This window comes from Phycodurus eques, chromosome 1 (genome assembly GCF_024500275.1).
Source record: "Phycodurus eques isolate BA_2022a chromosome 1, UOR_Pequ_1.1, whole genome shotgun sequence".
Taxonomy (NCBI): Eukaryota; Metazoa; Chordata; class Actinopteri; order Syngnathiformes; family Syngnathidae; genus Phycodurus; species Phycodurus eques.
Genome location: NC_084525.1, coordinates 34,762,787 through 34,783,276, shown reverse-complemented (window position 1 = coordinate 34,783,276; position 20,490 = coordinate 34,762,787). Strand labels below are relative to the sequence as shown.

At 40.3% G+C, this 20,490-nt stretch overlaps 2 protein-coding genes across 4 annotated transcripts; one reads left to right on the top strand and one right to left on the bottom strand.

Annotated features, from left to right (window-relative positions):
- The first annotated feature begins 784 nt into the window (after positions 1 to 784).
- LOC133409541 (glycerol-3-phosphate dehydrogenase [NAD(+)], cytoplasmic) lies at positions 785 to 6,988 on the top strand. 2 transcript variants are annotated; one of them, XM_061689694.1, is made up of 8 exons: positions 785 to 933; positions 2,258 to 2,435; positions 2,681 to 2,821; positions 3,051 to 3,138; positions 3,968 to 4,080; positions 4,853 to 5,089; positions 5,165 to 5,271; positions 5,368 to 6,988. In XM_061689694.1, the coding sequence occupies exons 1-8, from the start codon at positions 890 to 892 to the stop codon at positions 5,462 to 5,464; spliced, it is 1,005 nt and encodes a 334-aa protein (XP_061545678.1). In that variant the 5' UTR covers positions 785 to 889; the 3' UTR covers positions 5,465 to 6,988. The 2 variants fall into 2 exon arrangements, with proteins under 2 accessions (XP_061545678.1, XP_061545669.1); XM_061689685.1 differs by having other exon boundaries at positions 787 to 933; positions 3,000 to 3,138.
- On the bottom strand, positions 6,460 to 18,615 carry g6pd (glucose-6-phosphate dehydrogenase). Of its 2 annotated transcripts, none has more exons than XM_061689662.1 (13): positions 18,566 to 18,615; positions 16,155 to 16,276; positions 11,937 to 11,974; positions 11,705 to 11,813; positions 11,351 to 11,568; positions 11,012 to 11,170; positions 8,795 to 8,920; positions 8,556 to 8,649; positions 8,256 to 8,442; positions 7,925 to 8,160; positions 7,736 to 7,812; positions 7,503 to 7,595; positions 6,460 to 7,426 (listed from the first exon to the last, which is right to left on the bottom strand). In XM_061689662.1, exons 1-13 carry the CDS (start codon positions 18,585 to 18,587, stop codon positions 7,336 to 7,338), a joined length of 1,572 nt encoding a protein of 523 aa, XP_061545646.1. In that variant the 5' UTR covers positions 18,588 to 18,615; the 3' UTR covers positions 6,460 to 7,335. The 2 variants fall into 2 exon arrangements, with proteins under 2 accessions (XP_061545646.1, XP_061545656.1); XM_061689672.1 differs by lacking the exon at positions 18,566 to 18,615 and adding an exon at positions 18,417 to 18,554.
- Positions 18,616 to 20,490: the final 1,875 nt, after the last annotated feature.

The window sequence follows — 20,490 nt, the reverse complement described above, 5'->3', positions numbered from 1 at the left end:
TCTCGGTCTTGGCACATTTTTAGCAATTATCTTCAAATATGTACAATGTATTTACTAGAAACAAATCTACAAATTCACTTTACATGGTCTTTTAGCTTAACAACATCCAACTACACACATTTTTTTTAAATATGATGACATTAACAAAACATAAATGTAATTATACATTCTGCAAGTGTCCATCAGCCTCCATCGAAGAAAAAAAAAATCCTCGTCAAAAAACCAAACCAACGAAGGTTTTCTTAAAAAGAGGCAGTCACCCCATAACGATATGGTGGACAGCAATTTACGTAAAATATACGTAAAATACGTATAAATAAATAAAATAATAATAAAATACGTAAGATACGTAAAATGTTCAATATGATGGGGGAGAAAAAAGAATGTACATAATCAAATGACTGCTTTTCTCAAATAACTTATTGTGCACAATAAAACCAAGTGAGAAGATCTGAGTCGTACTTAGCCAGTTACTCTGTTGTAAAGCAGTGTCCCACATACTGGGCAAAATCACAAATCACAACCAGTTAAAGAAATGGGATAAAATGAACGAAACGACATTTTGTACTGGTATGTGCTTATGTTTGGCCGCTACCTCATACTTGAATAGTTCTGCTACATTTTCATGATGACTGAGTCTTTGTGATAAGGGCTCTAGCGGCACTTTATAGTGACATTTACCCGGGGTAATAAAGACATTTGGCCAAGTTACTTTGAGCCCACTGACCTCGTCGACTGCAATGGGCGGGCCGGAGTCTCCCCTTGTGCGGGCCAATAACACGAAGGGCTTCTCGGTCGACTGCGGCACGTTTGGCAGGCAGCTGCTGCCGGAGCGTTGCATAAGCTCACGAAGAGATCGCTCGCTCGCTCACCCATTTGCCTTTCCACTATGGCAGCAGCGAAGAAAGTCTGCATCGTCGGATCTGGAAATTGGCAAGTAGTAGCAGCAGCGACGCTCTGATGTATGCGGTGCAGAGGACGGATAATGTTAGGGTCGGATAGGACTACTTTGGAAGCGCGTGGCGATCTCCCCCGTGTTTGTCGTTGATACTTTTTTTTTTTGCTAGCCCAATTAGCAAGTCCGGCAGCCGGTGTCAACCGCTAGCTAACCAGCCGCTTTTCGCACCATTTGCTTTTGCTTTGCTGGCCGCTGGTGTTTTACACCTTCACCATACAAATGACCATGGGCGAACCATGTCGTTCTTCAGACAGAAGTGCGGTCTCAACGGCCGACATTCTCTTTTGGTGCTTTTACACTTTTGCCTAATGTGTCTCGGAATACAACGGTACCTGACTGAAACTGCTGCATGACGTCATCCCTCACGGGCAGTTGTAGCAACAAAAAAAAAACTGTAAATACTCTCCATTGGCGTCGACATTAAAGTATGCCATTGTGGCATCATTTTTAATTTACGATAACTTTAATTCAAATAAAAATTAATGTGGATGACAAAATGTAAAATGTAAACAGAGGGAATGTTTCTTGCGTTTCTTCACGTGAATTTAATTGGAAAAACATTATAGCTGGTAGTTTAGCCCTTGAATCACGAGTTTACGGCAATATTTCTCAGAATATCTGTGCACATATGACTCCCGTTTATTGTGGGGGAGACCAATCTACAACGTGGCGCCCGCGGCCATCGGGTAGAACCCAAAGATCACGAGTTGCCCGTGACCTTGTGCTTAAAAAATAATAATAATAATAAATAAATAAATAAATAAAATAGCTCACCAGTGATGGGAGATTGTGATTGCTGCAGAAGTGATCATTTGATCACGTAAACACTTGCAGAGATTGATATATTGGCGTGTGTTTCCTACATGGTCAATAATTGTTGTCAGAAATCATTAACATAATCGATATCTTCACATATGAATATTAATTATAAATGAGGATAGAATGAAAGGTAATTTAAGCAACTTATTTTAAAGCCCACTGTGAAAGGGCATATAAAATGATCGCTTTAAAGTCTAACAATGAACCAGAATAAAGCAGATAAACGTGTATGTACTGTCTGTATCTATAGCATGTAAAAGAACAGGGGAACAATTGCAGGGACGTCTGTGTAATTCTATATAATTTATGACACAATGTGGTGTGTATCATAATCATTAAAATGATTTTAGAATTTAAAGGGTGTTTCAACAAAATCAACCAAGTGCCTCCCATCCTTCACACCAACTGAATTTTATTGTGCTTGTAACATATTTTTGGGTTAAAAAAAAACAAACTAACAGTCAACTATGAACAACACAGGGGATCTGCCATTGCCAAGATAGTGGGTGCCAATGCCGCTCGGAATTCCAAATTTGACAACACAGTAAAAATGTGGGTGTTTGAGGAGTTGGTGAATGGGCGCAAACTGTCTGAAATAATCAACACTGACCATGAGAATGTGAAGTACCTTCCTGGGCACAAGCTACCATCAAATGTGGTAAGATCATGTTGGTTTCTCATCAATTACCAAAACATTCGCAGTGTGTTGCTTTGCCCTTTTTGCTAATTCATGAATGCTTGTTAGATTCATCTTTTTGCTTTTTATACTGTATGTCTTTTTATATTGTTCTTCTCGGGGTCAGTGTTTTTTCCTAATGCACCCTGGGAAGAAGATTATAGTTCATGAAATATCAACACATTGTATGCCATCTTCCCTCCTTCCATGTTGTCGTTCCTCCTTAGCTGGCAGTTCCGGACCTGTTGGAGGCATCCTGTGATGCAGACATTCTGGTGTTTGTCATCCCGCACCAGTTTATTGGGAAAGCCTGTGACACCATGAAGGGCAAGATAAAGAGTGACACACTCGGCATATCTCTAATCAAGGTTTGACTTAGCAGTATTAAAGCTTAATTTGAAGGCTACTTCTCAATCTACATTATCCTCTTAAAGTGCCATAAATCATTACAGCAGTGTGTCCTGTAAATCCCCACCCCTATTTTTGTTATATTGTGAATGCACAATAGCATTTGTACGTGGTTGCTTTTTTTTTTTTTTTTTGCAGGGAGTCGACGAGGGGCCTGATGGGCTTAAACTAATCTCTGATGTGATCCAGGAGAAGCTCGGTATTACAATGAGTGTGCTGATGGGGGCCAACATTGCCAACGAAGTAGCTGATGAAAAGTTTTGTGAGACCACCATCGGTTAGTCATAATTTATTGCATTGAATGGGCTTGTTTTCTATGCCTCGCCCTGCTTTGTTTGTCCAGCCAGTACATACTACAAATCCCAGAATGCACTACATTTGCTGGTGTGTCTCTCAGTGCACGTGGTCATTTAAATCAGATTTAAGAGGTATTTTAATTAAAAATCAGACTGCAGATGCAGATTTACTGTTGGTTAGTCTGCTTTCATTGCATATGACCATGTTTTTCCTTACCACCTATATTAGAGCAGGACTTAATTCCTCCTCTGTGAAGGATATTTTTTGGTATATTTGCTTTGTTTGTTTATTTAACAGGATAACACAAGGGTCTAAATAGCAATTGTGTCTAATTGATTTCAATTTTGTGTTTCAGAGTTGATGGGTCATTCAGGGTGAAAACAAGTCATGTAACAGCCTCAGGCTGCAGTTGTACAGCCATTCGTGCTGTGTCTCAAGAGGGAAAAAACAGAGCTCTGTTTAACATTTATAGTTACATGAAGAAAATGTTCTTGCCAGTATAGTTTCAAAATTAAGCTTTTTGCTTTTTCAGCATGGAATGTTGTCATATCAACATTCTATTTTCTTAAGTGACAGAGTGGGTTGGTTTGGTTTCACATCCCCACAGTTCGTGTGACATTTAACACAAGATGGCCTGCCTCAGCGTTTAAAACCACACTATAGCTAAGAGGAACATTTATAGCTCTGATTTTGTTGATAAAGTTGCTGAGTCACCCAAAAAAATACATAATTATTATTAAAAAAAAGGTTATCTTGCATTGTTTAAAAAAAAAAAAAAAAAAAATAGTGCTTGTGTTTTTATCTTGCAGGATGCAAGAATGAAACCCACGGGGCTCTTCTAAAGGAACTCATGCAGACCAACAATTTCCGTGTAACTGTCGTGCAGGAGGATGATGTGGTGGAAATCTGTGGAGCTTTAAAGGTGAGCTTTATACATAAAATGCAAGCTGACCTGAATAAAACCATTCGCCAGCATGTGTTTAACTTATATTCATTTTGACTGTGGGTTTTATGGGCTAATATTTAAATTATATGCAGTATTATCGAGCTAGATAAGGTTTTGACTCAGAGATTGGCAATAACATGCTTATAAATTTGAATAGCCAGCGACTATGACATCCATTTTCCATACAGCTTATCCTCACTAGGGTCGCAGGCATGCTGGAGCCTATCCCAGCTAACTCTGGACAAGAGGTGGGGTACACCCTGGACTGGTCGCCAGCCAATTGCGGGTCCATATAAACAAACACACATTCATACTCACATTCACGCCTACGGACAATTTAGAGTGTTCAATTAACCTACCATGAATGTTTTTGGGATGTGGGAGGAAACAGCAGTACCTGTAGAAAACCCAGGCAGGCACGGGGAGAACATGCAAACTCCACACAGGTGAGGCCAGATTTGAAGTCGGGTCCTCAGGACTGTGGGGCAGATCTGCTAACCAGTCATCCACCGTGACACCTTTATGATCCCCAAATATTCAAAATACCATTTCTCCAACATGATATTCTGAAGTTGTTACTTTGTTCCAGCAGACCCTGAAAATTGTGTTTGCTTCATTCATCTGTGAATTCGAGAGCTAATGGCTTGGGATTGTGTTGTTTTTTTTCCCATGCAGTATTTGAGTGATAAGTTGAATTTCATGCGAACGAAACCTTTATTACTGCTTTTCTTCTCTCCATTTCCTGAAGAACATTGTTGCCGTCGGGGCAGGTTTCTGTGATGGTCTGGGTTTTGGGGACAACACAAAAGCGGCAGTGATCCGGTTGGGTCTGATGGAGATGATCGCGTTTGCCCGCATTTTCTGCACTGCCGGTCCCGTGTCCTCTGCAACTTTTCTGGAAAGCTGCGGCGTCGCTGATCTCATCACAACCTGCTACGGTGGCCGTAATCGCAAGGTAGCCGAAGCCTTTGCGAAGACAGGAAAGGTGAGTGGGAGGAATACACCAAGTTTTAACAAGTTTTCAATAAAATCTCAATGCCATGTTTCCTCTCTCGTTCAGTCCATTGAGGAGCTGGAAAAAGAAATGCTGAATGGTCAGAAGCTGCAAGGACCGGCGACTGCGGCTGAGGTCTATCTCATCCTCAAGCACAAAAACTTGGTTGACAAGTAAGCCAAGCATCAAACACGCAGCCCTTCTTGGGGGAACCAAACAGCATCAGTCAACCTAATTTTACACTCACTACAAACTGTTCCTTTCACCAGGTTCCCACTGTTCAATGCTGTCTATCAGATCTGCTACCAGGGCCATCCAGTCACAGAGTTTATCAGCTGCTTGCAAAACCATCCAGAGCACATGTAAAACGCAAACAAACTGACCAAGTGCCTTCTACATGGAGAACGTTACCAAGTCATCTGTTACTCATCCAAAACGTGAGGTGACCAGTCACTCCACAGCTGTCATGAAACACAGTGGCCCTCGCGTTCACTCCATGGAGACACGTTGCATAACATTTGTTTTTAAGTCAACCACTTTGTCCTTAACCATTGGTTAAAGTGCTTCTACATTTCATAAATCATGCTGAAGCTTGAAAGATTTTTTTGTTTGTTTCCCCACGTTTAGGCTCGATAGGTCTTCTTCCCTGTGGCTTGAAACAAAAAGACAAATCCAGATTCCCTTAAATTCATAGTTGACTCCCACTGCTAGGAGGTAGTCAACAATGACTTGGCGGGATTTAGTCTGTCTTTCCTTCACATAATAACGTTGTACAATGTTTATGGGGCATCAAAGCTCACATTCAGATTTTGATGGCCAGGCAATGCAATATTTATCAACTTAGTCGGCGGAACAACAATGCCTTCCAGTGGACTCCTGTCGATTACATGTAATTTCATCATAATGTAGCCCTGCTTAATGTCTTAGTAGCTTTTTGTGTCCCCATTTCCCCTCTTGTACTTTATATCAACTACGCACAGAAACTGTTTTTATTAAACACAAGTGCCTTACCATGCACGGTTGCTACAATAAGTCTTGGTTAGTGTATCTATTTGTACAAACAAAATACTTGCTTTTGAAATGTCCGTCCATTTGTTAACATGACTGCCTAACAGACTACGTTTTTAAATGTAATGTCAACATTTGTCTGTGAATAAAAATATTTTACCCAAGTTACAACTACATACAGCACCAAAGTGGGAAATGTGGTGGTCAAAATACTTTCACTCATATTTCCTTAAAAAGGAAGGAAGGAAAGCTGGAATTATTTTGGGCAAAAAGAAATGCAAAACCTGCTGTAAGTTTACAATATGAATATCTGAAATTATATATGTTTGAATAAAACAAACAACTTCATGAAACATGTTCATAAAGAACCAAAAGTAGTTTATTACATGATATTAAAGTAGCATTGCTAGTAGTACATGATTGTGCAGAAAAGAGCAGCGCACCGTTGGTCATTCAAGGACATTCAACGCTGATGTGTTGATCCGCTTCATCTTTTTAGAGCTAAAATTTGGAACGGACCTCAGTAACTTTAAAGTGTGAAAATGTAAACAAAAGGGAATGCGATCAGAGGGAAGCTACTTAAGACTTTCAATACAAATGCTGCAAAGAAACTATCTGCATTCTCCTTGGTCGTTTTATCTTACACGAGCCAATGTTCTTGGTCACAGGCAGAGTAGAGTAAAAAGAGTTCCAATAAATGTGATCAATATAATGCAAACAATGCTTTGTGGTATTACAATCACAAAATTTTGCTTGTGCACAGTACTTCCTGTGCTCCACTCTGCTGTGTTCAGTTACCATCTTTTTGGTAGAGTATGAGACTTAGCTAACAGTGACAGTTGGCTAGTTAATGGAGGATATGGAGCCTGTTTATCAGACTTGTTTTTGTCAAAAAACATTCGGCTTAGATCCCCCCCCCAAATTAAGTTAAATGTTCCCCACAAATAAATGGGCTAAAAGTATTATTTTTTTTTTTTTTAAAAAGAAAAAGAAATCACAACCAACCAAAAAGTGGGATAAAGTCATGAAGCTTGGTTAAATTCATCACTCTTTCAAACGTGATAAAGTGGCTCCGAGAAATAACCTATTTACCTGAGAAATAATCACTGGAGCCACAGAGTGGACTGTGTCACTCTGTAAAGCGTATTGGGACACCAAGTGTCTCCCCAACCATGCAGGACCCCTCAAACTATTCTACCTACCCAATTCTACCCTATGTACAGCACAGCTCAAAGTTTGTTGGGGTTCACCCATACATAAGTGCCTTCATAGCGGAATCCAGCTCTCTTTACAAGGTCATCTGCTTCTGCTGGGCCCCGGCTAGAAGAAGGAGGGAGACTGTCAAGATGTGGTGTTTTGTTTTTCCCTTCCACTGGGGATAGAAACACTGACTTACCTTCCATATTTGTAAGGAATAGGTTTTGGCTTGTCTTTGTCTATTTGGTGAAGGAGTGGAGTAAAGATCCTCCAGGCTTCCTTTAGTTCATCGCTGTAAAGGCATTAGAATCTTTCATTTGTACAAGATCTAAAAATGCACAAACTGCATCAATGGCGACACCTTTTGGTAAACACTGTTAATCCCATCGAACATATTTAACCAATTTTCGAGGAGAAACGTTGACTACAGACCTGCGAACAAAGTGCATCTGACTCCCACAGAACACATCCAGAATTAGACGTTCATAGGCATCTGGTAGCTTCACATCCTGCAAAAAATAATTCATATTATTTTTTGACAGGTAGATCACTCATAATGCATGGTAGCCTTGGATCAGCAATAACAATGCATGCAGCATAATGAAATCAGATAACGCATGCCTTATATCTGCTCTTGTAGGTGAGGTCCAGCTCTGTTTCCTCAGGGCAGAAGTACACGCCAGGTTTCTTGCTCATCATCTTGGCGTAGACTGCCTCATTGGGTTGCACACGGACTACCAGCTCATTCCGTCGACACTGATTTCCAAAAATGTCCCCCGGGACGTCTGTGAATTGCAGCCGCACCTCAGCCTTCCTCTCATTTAGAGCTTTCCCACAGCGAAGGATGAAAGGAACGCCTAAGGAGAAAGCATGTGTTCCAACTTCGATCAGAATAGGTGCAAGCAATGGATGTGGTGGTGTGGATGTCTTCTGAAGGGCAACAAAACTTTACCATCCCAGCGTTCGTTGTGCACATAGAGCACTGCTGTGGCAAATGTAGACTGAGTGGATCCTTTGGGAACTGTGGGATCATCAAGATAACCCAATTTGGCATCTCCTTCCCCCTCTGGGTCACCCACATATTGACCCAGTACCACATCTGACATTAACACTGGATTGATGCATTTCAGCACTTTCACCTTCAAGAACCACATGGTGAGAGGATAAAAAAAAAAAATATATATATATATATATATATATATATATGTATATGAAATTCAATTTTTGTAGCAATAAGAAACAAGAGTCGTACCTTTTCGTCCCTGACATCATCAGAGCTGGTGGAGGCTGGTTTCTCCATGGCAACCAGTGACAGCAACTGGAGCAAGTGGTTCTGCATGACATCTCTAATAAGCAAAGAACAGGAGATCACAGAGAGGAAGCTGCAACGCCTACCATGTAGCACGTGATCATGCTGATCATGTGACCGAATCAAATCTCGACATCAGTGAATGGTCAACAGAGCGGCGCAGTGACATTTTGGCCTCTCACCGGATGATTCCAAAGTCATCAAAGTAGCCTCCTCTTCCCTGAGTGCCAAATGGTTCTTTAAACGTGAGGACAACACAGGCGACACTGTCCCTATTCCAGATTGGTCCAAAGATGCGGTTTCCAAATCTGTAAGAACATCACATTGAGTGTTCTCTGCTGCAGAGGCACGACATGCAAAACCACAGCTGCTCATGACAACAAGCTTTATTAAAACACCTCTTTGGTTTACAGTTCGACATTGACAGAATTAGCAAATAGGAATGTATATCATCAATAATCCGCCCTACCAGTTGCAAAACCATTGATCTACATCACAGGTGGCAAACTCAAGGCCCAGGGGCCACACCCGCCCTGCCACATCAATTCATGTAGCCCGCGAAAGCAAATCAAGTGCATCGATTTCATGTTTCTTGCTAAAATAACATTGCAAATCGTCTTCCCTTTTATATAACGACTGCAAACATGTCTGTTACCAATCCCCATTTCAAAATAAACAGAATTAACAACTATTTACTGGCTTCTGGTTTCAAAAATAGTTATTCATTGATTTTTTGGGGGGAGGCACGGTGAACGACTGGTAAGAGCGTCTGCCTCACAGTTTTGAGGACTGGGGTTCAATCCCCGGCCCCGCCTGTGTGGAGTTTGCATGTTCCCCCTGTGCCTGCATGTGTTTTCTCCGGGCACTCCGGTTTCCTCCCACAGCCCAAAAAAAAAAAAATGCGAGGTAGGTTAATTGACAACTCTAAATTGCCCGTAGGTGTGAATGTGAGTGCGAATGGTTGTTTGTTTGTATGTATGTGCCCTGCGATTGGCTGGCAACCAGTTCAGGGTGTACCCCGCCTCCTGCCCGACGATAGCTGGGATAGGCTCCAGCACGCCCGCGACCCGAGTGAGGAGAAGCGGCTCAGAAAATGGATGGATGGATGGATTTTTTTGGTGTATATGTAATAACATGAGGCAATTGTACATTTACTGTACATTTGTTCGCGCTCATGACGGCCCTCCAAGGGAAACCATAACTGCGGGCAAAAATGAGTTTGACACCCCTGATCTACACCAACCGACCACATTACGACCACTTGCACAATTTAATGATATCCAATAGAAGAGCTGCATCACATTGTATGCCTTCATATAGAATAATGTTAAATTCACATTCTGATATGTATTAATACCACCGTTTATAATTGGGGTTATAGTCTGCAGTGGTGCACACCTGTACTGCATCATAAGCTGTTTCTGATATTTTGGTTACGTCAATTATTTATGTAACAGAGTCATAAATATTAGGACCAGCTCTCAGAATGCTGTAGTACAGTTTTTCACTACTGTAAACTACCACAATACCACAATCAGTGTTGGAAAAGTTAATTTGCTATGCAAACTAGTTCAAAGTTGAGTTCACTGTTCCAAAAATGAACTAGTTCAGATCATAGTTCATAATTCAAAATTGAACTAAATTCACCATTCCAAAAATGAACTAGTTCATAGTTTTTTTTCCTCAGCATGTTCCCCTTAAATTCTGGCATTTAATTTTCCTATTTTTTTTGCCACCCATTCAGTCCACACTCGCAGCCAGCTGCAGCTTTCACCCTACAATCTCAAGAATATAAGGAAAAAACATGTTGCTTAAATGGTCTTTTATTAAAATGAGGAAGCAAAACAAAAACTGGATTGTTGTCCTTAATGTGCAAACTGAAACATGCAACACGGTATGACAAGAGCATACGATGCTGAAAGAGCATATATAACTTTGCATTCCTTGCAGCTCTGGCGGGCTATTTTAAAATATTTTATCTATTCTTATATTGCAAAACAAAATTCGATATCATGACAGTGTGATCATAGAGTTTTAACTAAAGCATTCTGATACGAATAATTTTCCTAGTAATCCATTTTTACAATTATCTACTGTATTACAAAAGAACCACAGAAGAACACATTCACCACTCTGATAGTGTTAATCAAAACGGAACATAGATAAGGCAGAGTATTTGATCTAGTTATTGGATTGGATTGGTGCAAGTGACCATAATGTTTTGGCGCTATTTCCTTTTTACAGTTTTTCATCTATCATGGTGTATTTTCTATGACTGGTCATTCATTCTTCCAAAAATAATCCCCAAAACTGGAAATGACCATCCCAAATTACAGAACTTTCAAATGCGCGCAAAAAAAAATGCCTCTTCTATAAAAGGCAACACTTTTATTTCTTACCTGAGCACCATAAGGTTCTGCACCATTTCTTTGCCAAGATAGTGATCTATACGGTAGATCTGGTCTTCAGTGAAGAGAGAAGAGAGGTGAGCGGACAGTTCTTCAGAGCTCTGAAGGTCATGTCCAAACGGCTTCTCTACAATCACTCTGGTCCAGCCTCTACAAAGAACAGATGGGGCATCATTGCAACACACTATTCACATCGAACCCAAGACCTGAACTTCTAGCAGACTGTATGTGAAGGCAGCCTGACAACCGCCTGCTTGCATTCCTTTGCATACAAACATCCAGTCATACAGCAGCGCACTGCAAGAGATGAGGAAAGAAATGTTGACTGACTTTTCGCTTATACAGTGGTGCTTTATGTTCTTGGTAACATCATGGTAGACTGTGGGCGGCAGGGCCAAGTAGAAGAGCCTGTTTGCCTCCGATCCTCCGGGGAGAGTGAGGATGTGTTTATTGAGATTGGAGAAGGAATCATCATCTGCATATTTTCCACTGATGTATGAGTTTCTGCTGAAGAAGACTGACAACCGATCTGCTTCAGAGTCTGTCACCTAGGCCAGGAGATGAGCAAGTGGAATAAACAGTCAGGTGAAATTACAACTAAAACCAATTACATACTTGGTAGAGTGGAGAAAATACCCCCAAAGGTATATGTAGTATGATTGAGATGCTTTATTGCACTAATACCTTGAGGTATGGCATGCAGGAAGTCCTGATAGCATCAACTGTCAGGTCAGAGCGAGCAAAGCCAATAAAAAATGTTTTCTCTGGGAGGAGACCGTCTCTGAACAACCACCTGGAAGAGAGCTTTCAGAAGTTACTCAGAACCTCTAGAAGTACTAGTCTAGAGTGGAATAGTATGTCATCACTGCAACGTATATGGATGTGAGGAATTTTCCAAGGTTATAAGTTTACTTACCACAGAGTTGGGTAGATTTTCTTCTTGGCCAGATCACCCTGCAGGTCCAAACACACAAACACATTAAGAATTTAAAATACTGTGCCGGTTCCCTGTAAAGTTATTTACGTCACCCTGCTGTCAACAACACAAAGATGTGACAAGGAGCAGCTCTTCATTACATATTGGATTCAAAAGAAATTCTGGCGACCAAAAGGGAAACTGCTGAAAATTGGTTTCTGACAGACTTTAGAGACGCAACACATGATAAGCAAGCCAAAGCAAATGTAATTATATAGCGCATTTCATAAACAAGGTAACTCAATCTGCTTTACATGATTCAAAGCATTTAAACACAAAGAAAAAAACAGCTAATAAACATTTAAAACAAAGAGAACAATAAAACTGAGATTATCAACATACCATAGCCAACATGAGAGCTGTATCAAATACAATAGTGCTCATTCTAACTGAATTAGTGTTAAAAGGCAACCGCAACTCGTAACAGGATAAGCGACACAGAAAATGCATGGATGGTTGTAAAAGACAGAATTTGCTATATTTTTCATTAGAGTAGATGCAGCAACAGCTAATGCATCAGCATGAATTCATTCATTCGTTCATTTTCCGTACCGTTATCCTCACTAGCATGTGCTGGAGCCTATCTTTGGGCGAGAGGCGGGATACACCCTGAATTAGTCGCCAGCCAATCGCAGGGCACATATAAACAGCCATTCACACTTACATTTACAACTACGGACAATTTAGACTCTTCAATTAACCTACCATGCATGTTTTTGGGATGTGGGAGGAAACTGGAGTACCCGGAGAAAACCCACGCAGGCACGGGGAGAACATGCAAACCCCACACAGGTGAGGCCTGATTTGAACCCGGGTCCTCAGAACTGTGAGGCAGATGTGCTAACCAGTTAAACACCATGCAGCCTAAATTAATTCTGGCATACTAGCAGATCTTGAACAACACATTAAAACAAAGTGCTGATGACTTAAAGTTATAAAGACTTAAATGCTTATTGCTTATAAGCTGAATGCTTATTAAATGCTCTCATCTACTAGAACTTGCCACCCCTTGTATAGTGGTCAAATGTGGTTATGAAGTGGAGTGACCAACTACCTTAATTGAAACTACAGCATATGCACCAGTAAACAGGTTCAACTAGAATGAAACAGCACACGGTTGAGTCCTTCCTTTTATTTGGCAGAGTATCCCCCTGAAAGGAAAATGCTGACATCCAATGGCATAGCAACAACACTGGTCACCTCACCAAAGAGCAAACAAAGAGAAAAAGACTGAGTCATTACACCCATACGTACCGTGTGTGCAAAGACAGAAATTGATAGTTTGATGGCATGACAAAACAAAATGAGATTCAAAGTTTCATTTCAAAATGCCACAACCTCAAGTAATTCGAGTTCTTCAACTTATGCCAATTTGTAACAGACTTGAGAAAAATGGCAGAAGATTCCTCTTCATGCCAGCAGGTGGAAGTAGTTTTTACAATACGTACTGTACTGTACTGTCATGTACACGATACTCTACTGAAGCCCAACGCCACAAAATCAGTTCAATTTCTGTGTGATAAAATGGAAGTGTGGTGATGGCAATAGAACAAGCAATGGAACTTATTGTGACATACTGCAGGCCATGTACTTTGAGCAATACAATCCATTAAATATTAATTCCTTAAAATAATATTTGTTTTTACCTAGCAGAGTAAATAATACACTTTATATGCACAAGACTCTTTTACTTTGAGCAATACTTAAAATCCTGCAACAGAAAAAAAGGTGAAGATTGCTTTCTTTGTTATAATGTTACTTCAGGTTTTATAACAGCGATAGTTTGAGCCTAAAACTGATCCATTCCATTTCCATCAATCTATCCTTTATCTTCTGTTTATCCTGTTCATGGTCACAGGTGAATTGGAGCTTACTGCAGTTGACTTGTGGGAAAGAGACATTGGACACCCTGGACTGGTCGCCAGTCAATCACAGGGCACATAATATTAATCCCCAGAAAAAAATCAAGCAAGCACAGTGAGAACAAGCCGACTCCACACAGAAACCTGTTAAGCAGATGCGTTAACCACATACTCCACTGTGCAGCTCTTCCATTGTTTCCTATTTTTAAAAAAAATTATAAATGCTTTGAAATTTGACAACTTGAAATTCAACCAGTATCACGGAATAGATTGTGTCCTACTTTGGAGGTTGCATGGTAACTGTATTAAAATAAAAGCAAAACCGCAAACCATTTGGACAAAACCTTCACCCTGCACCACCAGTGTCACCAACTCAACTAAGCAAAGTAGGATTTATTGGCTGTCCTGGAAGCCGCTTGAAGTTGTTAAATGATGGCATCACCCAATTGGTTTGGCGTAACGGTGTCAGCATTGCACCGTTAACAAAAACAATATACAAATTAAACAAACCACACAAGTCTCCAATAACACCAAGAAAAGAAATTGCTAATTAGTAGCAATGATATACTGTATAATAAATAGTAAATCTGCACTAAATTGGCGACATTGTACACTGCAGAGAGGATTTTGTGATAAGGCTACATTTGACAAATTGTGAAAAAAGCGTGTAGTGGAAGTGGTCTGACAACAAAACATGGTGGTGCTGCTTTTTTCACTCTTATTTCTTCTTCTATTAATTGAGGCTGAGGAGGAAATCACATTGGTTCTCTGAACAGCGCTCTCTACCATTTGTTCGTCAGTCCTCCATCTACAAATGAGTAGCAGCAAAGAGCGCTTTTCACTTTTGTCACAAAGACTTTAGCATTCCAACATTTTTGTAAGGATGCATTCCACTTCCTGTGTTAAAATAGTCTAGTATGCTTTAATTTGTCTTTAAATCAAGGGCAGGTACTTAGTGATATTGCGGAATAGATGCTATCATACAAAGTATAAGTAAAGAGGAACCTTGAGGTGATGCTTTTGAAACCTTGGATTACTGAGCAGCCCTTGTTTATAGAATCTTGGTGAAATAACTTTCAACATTTCCGAAATCAGATCATGTGCAACTAGTGTAGTATTTTTGAATACTTGCAACATACTTTTAAAAAGATTGGCATGTGCGAGAGATAATGCATAGGGAAGATGTTTCAGACACGCTTGGTTCAAATTGAAACAGTATCACTGCTTGTGCGGACATAATCTAAATGGTTTGTTTCACCAAAGAGTCCACTGATCAAACTGGCAAAGAGCCAGCAAAAACCTTTGGAGAAAAACAGAGATGCCTATTCAAAAGTAAAAACGTGGAAGGTGATTGAACAAATATTGTCTGTCACATCTATTGCAATCTTGTGTTTTGGTTGACTTTGTTTTGATTAGATTTAGTTGGTGTCATGTTTTGTCAAAGTTTTCCTGATACATGTTCACATCTTGTCTGCTCGTTTGGGTTTTGTCTCCACCAGTTTTTGTCACCCCTCCACCTTGGCAAAAACTGACTTGCAGATTATTTGTTTTTTGCAAAACTTCAGCAAACAAACCAGGCTAAATTTAACTACTTTCCAACTTACAAAGCTGTGATGTTATAACTTACTTCAAAATCCTTCCTTGAAACCAATCGCTACCTTCCTATTAACCAAGGCTTTGGCGCCATCTCATGGAATTTTTGAGTGCTATTGAAAAAGCACAACAACCACCAATAGATGTGGTTTTAGCTGATTGCGAATAGGCAAAGTTCACTGTAACTTTACCATGCCATGAGGTGTTTATTTGTTCATGGATGACACACCCAGGTATTAAAAATGAATTAGAAGAAATACTGCACAATACATCAAGCTAGCTTCAAAAGGAGACACGTCTCTCTTTGAAGTCACTCAGGATAAGACTGAACACATCTTTATTGCCTGCGATTGGCTGGCAACCAGTTCAGGGTGTACCCCGCCGCCTGCCCGAAGATAGCAGTTATAGGCTCCAGCACTCCCACGACCCTTGTGAGGATAAGCGGCTCAGAAAATGGTTGGATGGACAGCTTTATTGCTTTTCTTTTCTGATAAAGCAGCTGCTATGATAGCTTTTTGCTTATTGTTTTTAGAGGTGCAACGATTAATTGATTAATGAACAACTAATCAAATCAATCAAATTAATCGATAACTATTTTTGATAACCGATTAATCGTTTAGCAATCTTGTTTTACCTAAAATTGTCCAAATCCTGAGAATTTCTAACTGTATCAGCGTAAAACTGGGCACAGTAAAATTCTCACCGAGGCTCCCATGATGATAAATACATGAGCGTCGAAATGTCGGAACTCATGATCGTTGTGCAGTTCCTTCCTCAGTTCCCCAAACACCTCGGAGCGAGAGAGAGGAATGTTGCTCATTTTCTCTATAAAAAATAAAACAGACAAGTTAAAAACTGTGTTTCTTCACATAATAAACCAACCATCAGTATAACAAGAGGAATTTGGCTGCACCAATAGTCTCCAGTTAATTCCAGAATGATTGGTGAGTAACTAAGACATCTGTAATCTCATTGCCTTAACTAATGCAAATCTGATGACAAAAATATTCATAAAAAACAAAACGAACTAATCTAATGCATACGCACGTGTCACTGTTATTGGGTGGGACGTGTCAGCTATTTACATATGTCATCAAAAACATTCATCCATCCATTTTCTGAGCCACTTCTCCTCACTAGGGTCGCGGGCGTGCTGGAGCCTATCCCAGCTGTCATCGGGCAGGAGGCGGGGTACACCCTGAACTGGTTGCCAGCCAATCGCAGGGCACATAGAAACAAACAACCATTCGCACTCACAGTCACTGGCTGCAATATTCAGTGGTGGGAAGTAAAGAAGTACAAATACTTTATTATTGTGTACTTGTTAATTTTTCAGGTATCTGTACTTTACGAGGGTATTTTTTTTTCTGGCAACTTTTTAAGTTTTGCTGCATACATTTCAGTACAGATATCTCTAATTTCTACTCTTTACTTTGTCAAAATAGGGTTGCTACTTTTTTTCCAACCTCCCTGGATGCGGACACGAAGTGAGGGGTAGAGTAAGAGCTAAGCTCTTGATTAAGCTCTTGGAGACTTATAAGGTGGAAAAAGCAGAGACAGCAGCGTCATGGAGGAAGGTTAACCAGGGAGCATTAACGACAATGACGCAACAGATTTGGAGAAGAAAGATATTCCCAATCCATGGCTTTATTTCAGATAATTTTATAATGATTTTATGTTTCGGGGTCAAAGAATGATTTGTGGTGAATACATTGTGTCTTGAAAAAAACAACATAGGTAGGGTGCAGTTTTTCCAGTTACTATCATTATCATTATCTAGTTTGGCATTTTTAGTAACTTGGTTAATGTTGGCAAAGCTATGGGAAGATGCCGTTTTCATACAGTAGTATAAAGCCTGAGCCAATGCTCGCTAGCTGTTGTTGTTTTGAAGAAAAATATTAAATTATTCTTCGTTCTGCCAAGTTATCAGAAAGGATACTGTTTTAATGTACGTTTTACATTTGTACATAAGTGCATTTCAGAGTCAGTACTTTTTAAGGCATTTTTCATTACATGACCGATGATAGCTGGGATAGGCTCCAGCACGCCCGCGAACCTAGTGAGAAGAAGCAGCTCATAAAATTGATGGATGGACTTGAATCCATAGTTCTACTTTTACCAGTCTTTACACAAGTACCGTATCTGTGCTGTAGTTGAACTATGTAAATGTGAAACACTTTGTAAGTGTTCTCATTGAAAAATAACATTGGCTCATTTATTTGACTTACTAACTACTTAAATACAGCATTTGAGTACTTTTTTGAGTACTTACCTCTGACAATATGATATCATAACATGAGAATGCTGCATCTCTGGTAAAGGTTGAATTGTTCAGAATGACTTCCTCGTCCAATTACTCGCCACTCGAGCCACATTGAGTTGTGAGTAAACAGTTATTGCAGTACTTCCTGGTACGTCCAGGAAGCACTGCAATTATTCTTCTCAACTTTTCATTTGAAATGCAGCAAACATTCGTTTAACTGCAATAAACAGGGGACAGTGAGAACACGTGGATCTGGGCTCAACGTACTATCCCTCCTACAGTCACTGCAAGTAACAGAAATAGCCCGAGACAAACTATAATGATATTAGACAAATCCTCCACTAAGTCCCCTATCAAGCAGCGCTCAACGTTTCCGCTGAGCACCTTGATAGATGACCCAACTCGTCACTCTAGTCCAGCATTTGTCTCTCATTTAAAAGGGGAAATGAAACGCTAGCGCTGGCTTCTAAATGCAGAATGAAGCAAAAGGTTTGTCCGTGTGTGGGAAATTTTGCAGCGGCCCGCCAGTTGTGCGGACGAATAACCGAAAGCGCCCGGTCATCAATGCTTAGCTTCACGTGCTGTTATGACAACGCGAGCTGCCTCTGCCAAGCTAGCAAGCGGCGCCTCGCTCGGGGAAAAAAAAAAAGCTCACTCAAGAGTTTATATAAAGATAAAATAAAATAAAAAAGCGTTACTTACGTGCCCGTTCTCAAGAAGACAACGGAATCTACTTTGGGTGCGAATAATACACACGGAAACTCCAGCAACCGAGCCGGACCGGCGCGCGACTTCCTTGTTCGAGTGACAACTCGGAATTGTGCGATATTATTGGTTTGCGGCAAACTCACCAGCGCTCGCTCGAGTTCCCATTGCTGCCCGATGACGTCACTGCCTCGCTGGTGGGCGGGGCTACTGGGTGCGCCCAATAGCGAGGATAAGCAGTTTAGAAAATGGATGGATGGACAATTTATTTTATACTTTGTTGTTATATTAAAAAATAAAATAAAACTGGCAAGAAACTACCATGTACTTTGATCCGTCCATATCAACCATCAAGTGTACACCTTTTAGGAGATATTTATTACTTATATCAGATACTTTGATGTGTTTGGCACTACCTTGTTACAGATACTCAGGCACCTGAGAAAACAATATTTTTCAAAAATGTTGCTGAATAAATCCTATTCAATTAAACAAAGAAAGTTGGATTTGATTAGAATAGTCATTTAATCTTAGTATTACTGTAATTATAGTAACAGGGTTAACAGGGTTTCAAAATCTATGTTAATGTTAGTTTTTTGCTCAAGAGTACATGCTAGCTGTTTTAGCTGCTACGCTAACTGGTAAAGAACAAACTTAGCTATGTAGTACTCCATCCATTCCCATACCGCTTATCCTCACTAGGGTCGCGGGCGTGCTGAAGCCTATCCCAGCTATCTTTGGGCGAGAAGAGGTAAACCCTGAACTGGTTGCCAACCAATCGTAGGGTACATTTTTTGGGGGGAGGGAGCTGATTTGAGACTTACTGTTATAACCAGGGGTGCACGTAACAATTTTGGTCTAGTTCTAAAAGGAGCACCAGGGGTTGTTTCTTGGTCCTCATTTTTTTTCCCGACCCACCAACTTCATTGGATTTTCTAAGATTTATAGAATGGGACAATCAGGTGATCTGGTACTGTTTTCTAGTGCAGCGGTCTCCAATCTTTTTTGCACCATTGACCAGTTTCACATGAAGACATATTTTAATGGACTGTCGTAACCACTGTGCAGCAAGATTGAGAGGCCCACGAAGCCTACGCACTCAGCCACTGTCGCCAACCCACCAGCGGTGCTGTTTACGCGGGTGTTTCTCGTACGGCACACATTCACGGTTGAGTTCAACTGAAGGGACAAAGTAACGCATCAGTTCACTAAGTGATTCCATTCAGTACGTTCACTCAAAAGATTAGTTTGTGTCAATGAGTCATTTATGTCATTTTCTCCCTTTTCCATTAATGGGACCTGTTTTGAGATCGTGGAGAATATCAAGATGGCTGTGACGACAGAGTTATGGAGGATCCCGAAAGAAACGTTCTAGGAGTGCATGAAGGAATGGCAAAGAAGTGTGTTGGACTCCAGGGTGGATTACTTCGAAGTATAAAACTTGTACTTTGTAGTTTGGATTTGAAATATAGCTTTTGTGACACCAGTCCTTGAACTTTTGTGAAACACCATCTATGCTAATAGTTATACACAATGTATTGGGTTGGTATTTGTGATTTTTTTAAATAAAACTCTGACTGTGGCTTGTGTTTTAAAAAGTAACTTTCCAGTCATGTTCGTTGTATCTTCAAGCAATAAAACTCTGAATGTGGCTTGTGTTTTAAACAGTGACTTGCCGGTCATGTTTGTTGTATCTTTAAGCAACTTGGTGATTCAGTAAATGTAGTTGAGATCACCCAGTAAGGTTTCTTTTTCTGCTAAGAATAAGAGCCCAATTTATGTAAGTCATTGCTGCTACATTAAAATCATATAGCCAATAAAGCACTACACTGCACTACAGTGACCTACAACATCCACAATAAGTGAACCGTGATATAGCGAGGGATTACTGTATACAAATTCTTCCTGTTGTCTAAAGAAATTATGTCGACACCAAACATGGCAGCAAATTGATCCCTTCACCAGGCTGATCCCGTGTAACCCCCAAACAGTGCACTACTGTTCCACTGAAGAAAACCTGAGGCAGCATGAATAAAAGGAAGTATATATTTTTAGTTTCTTCCAAATTAAT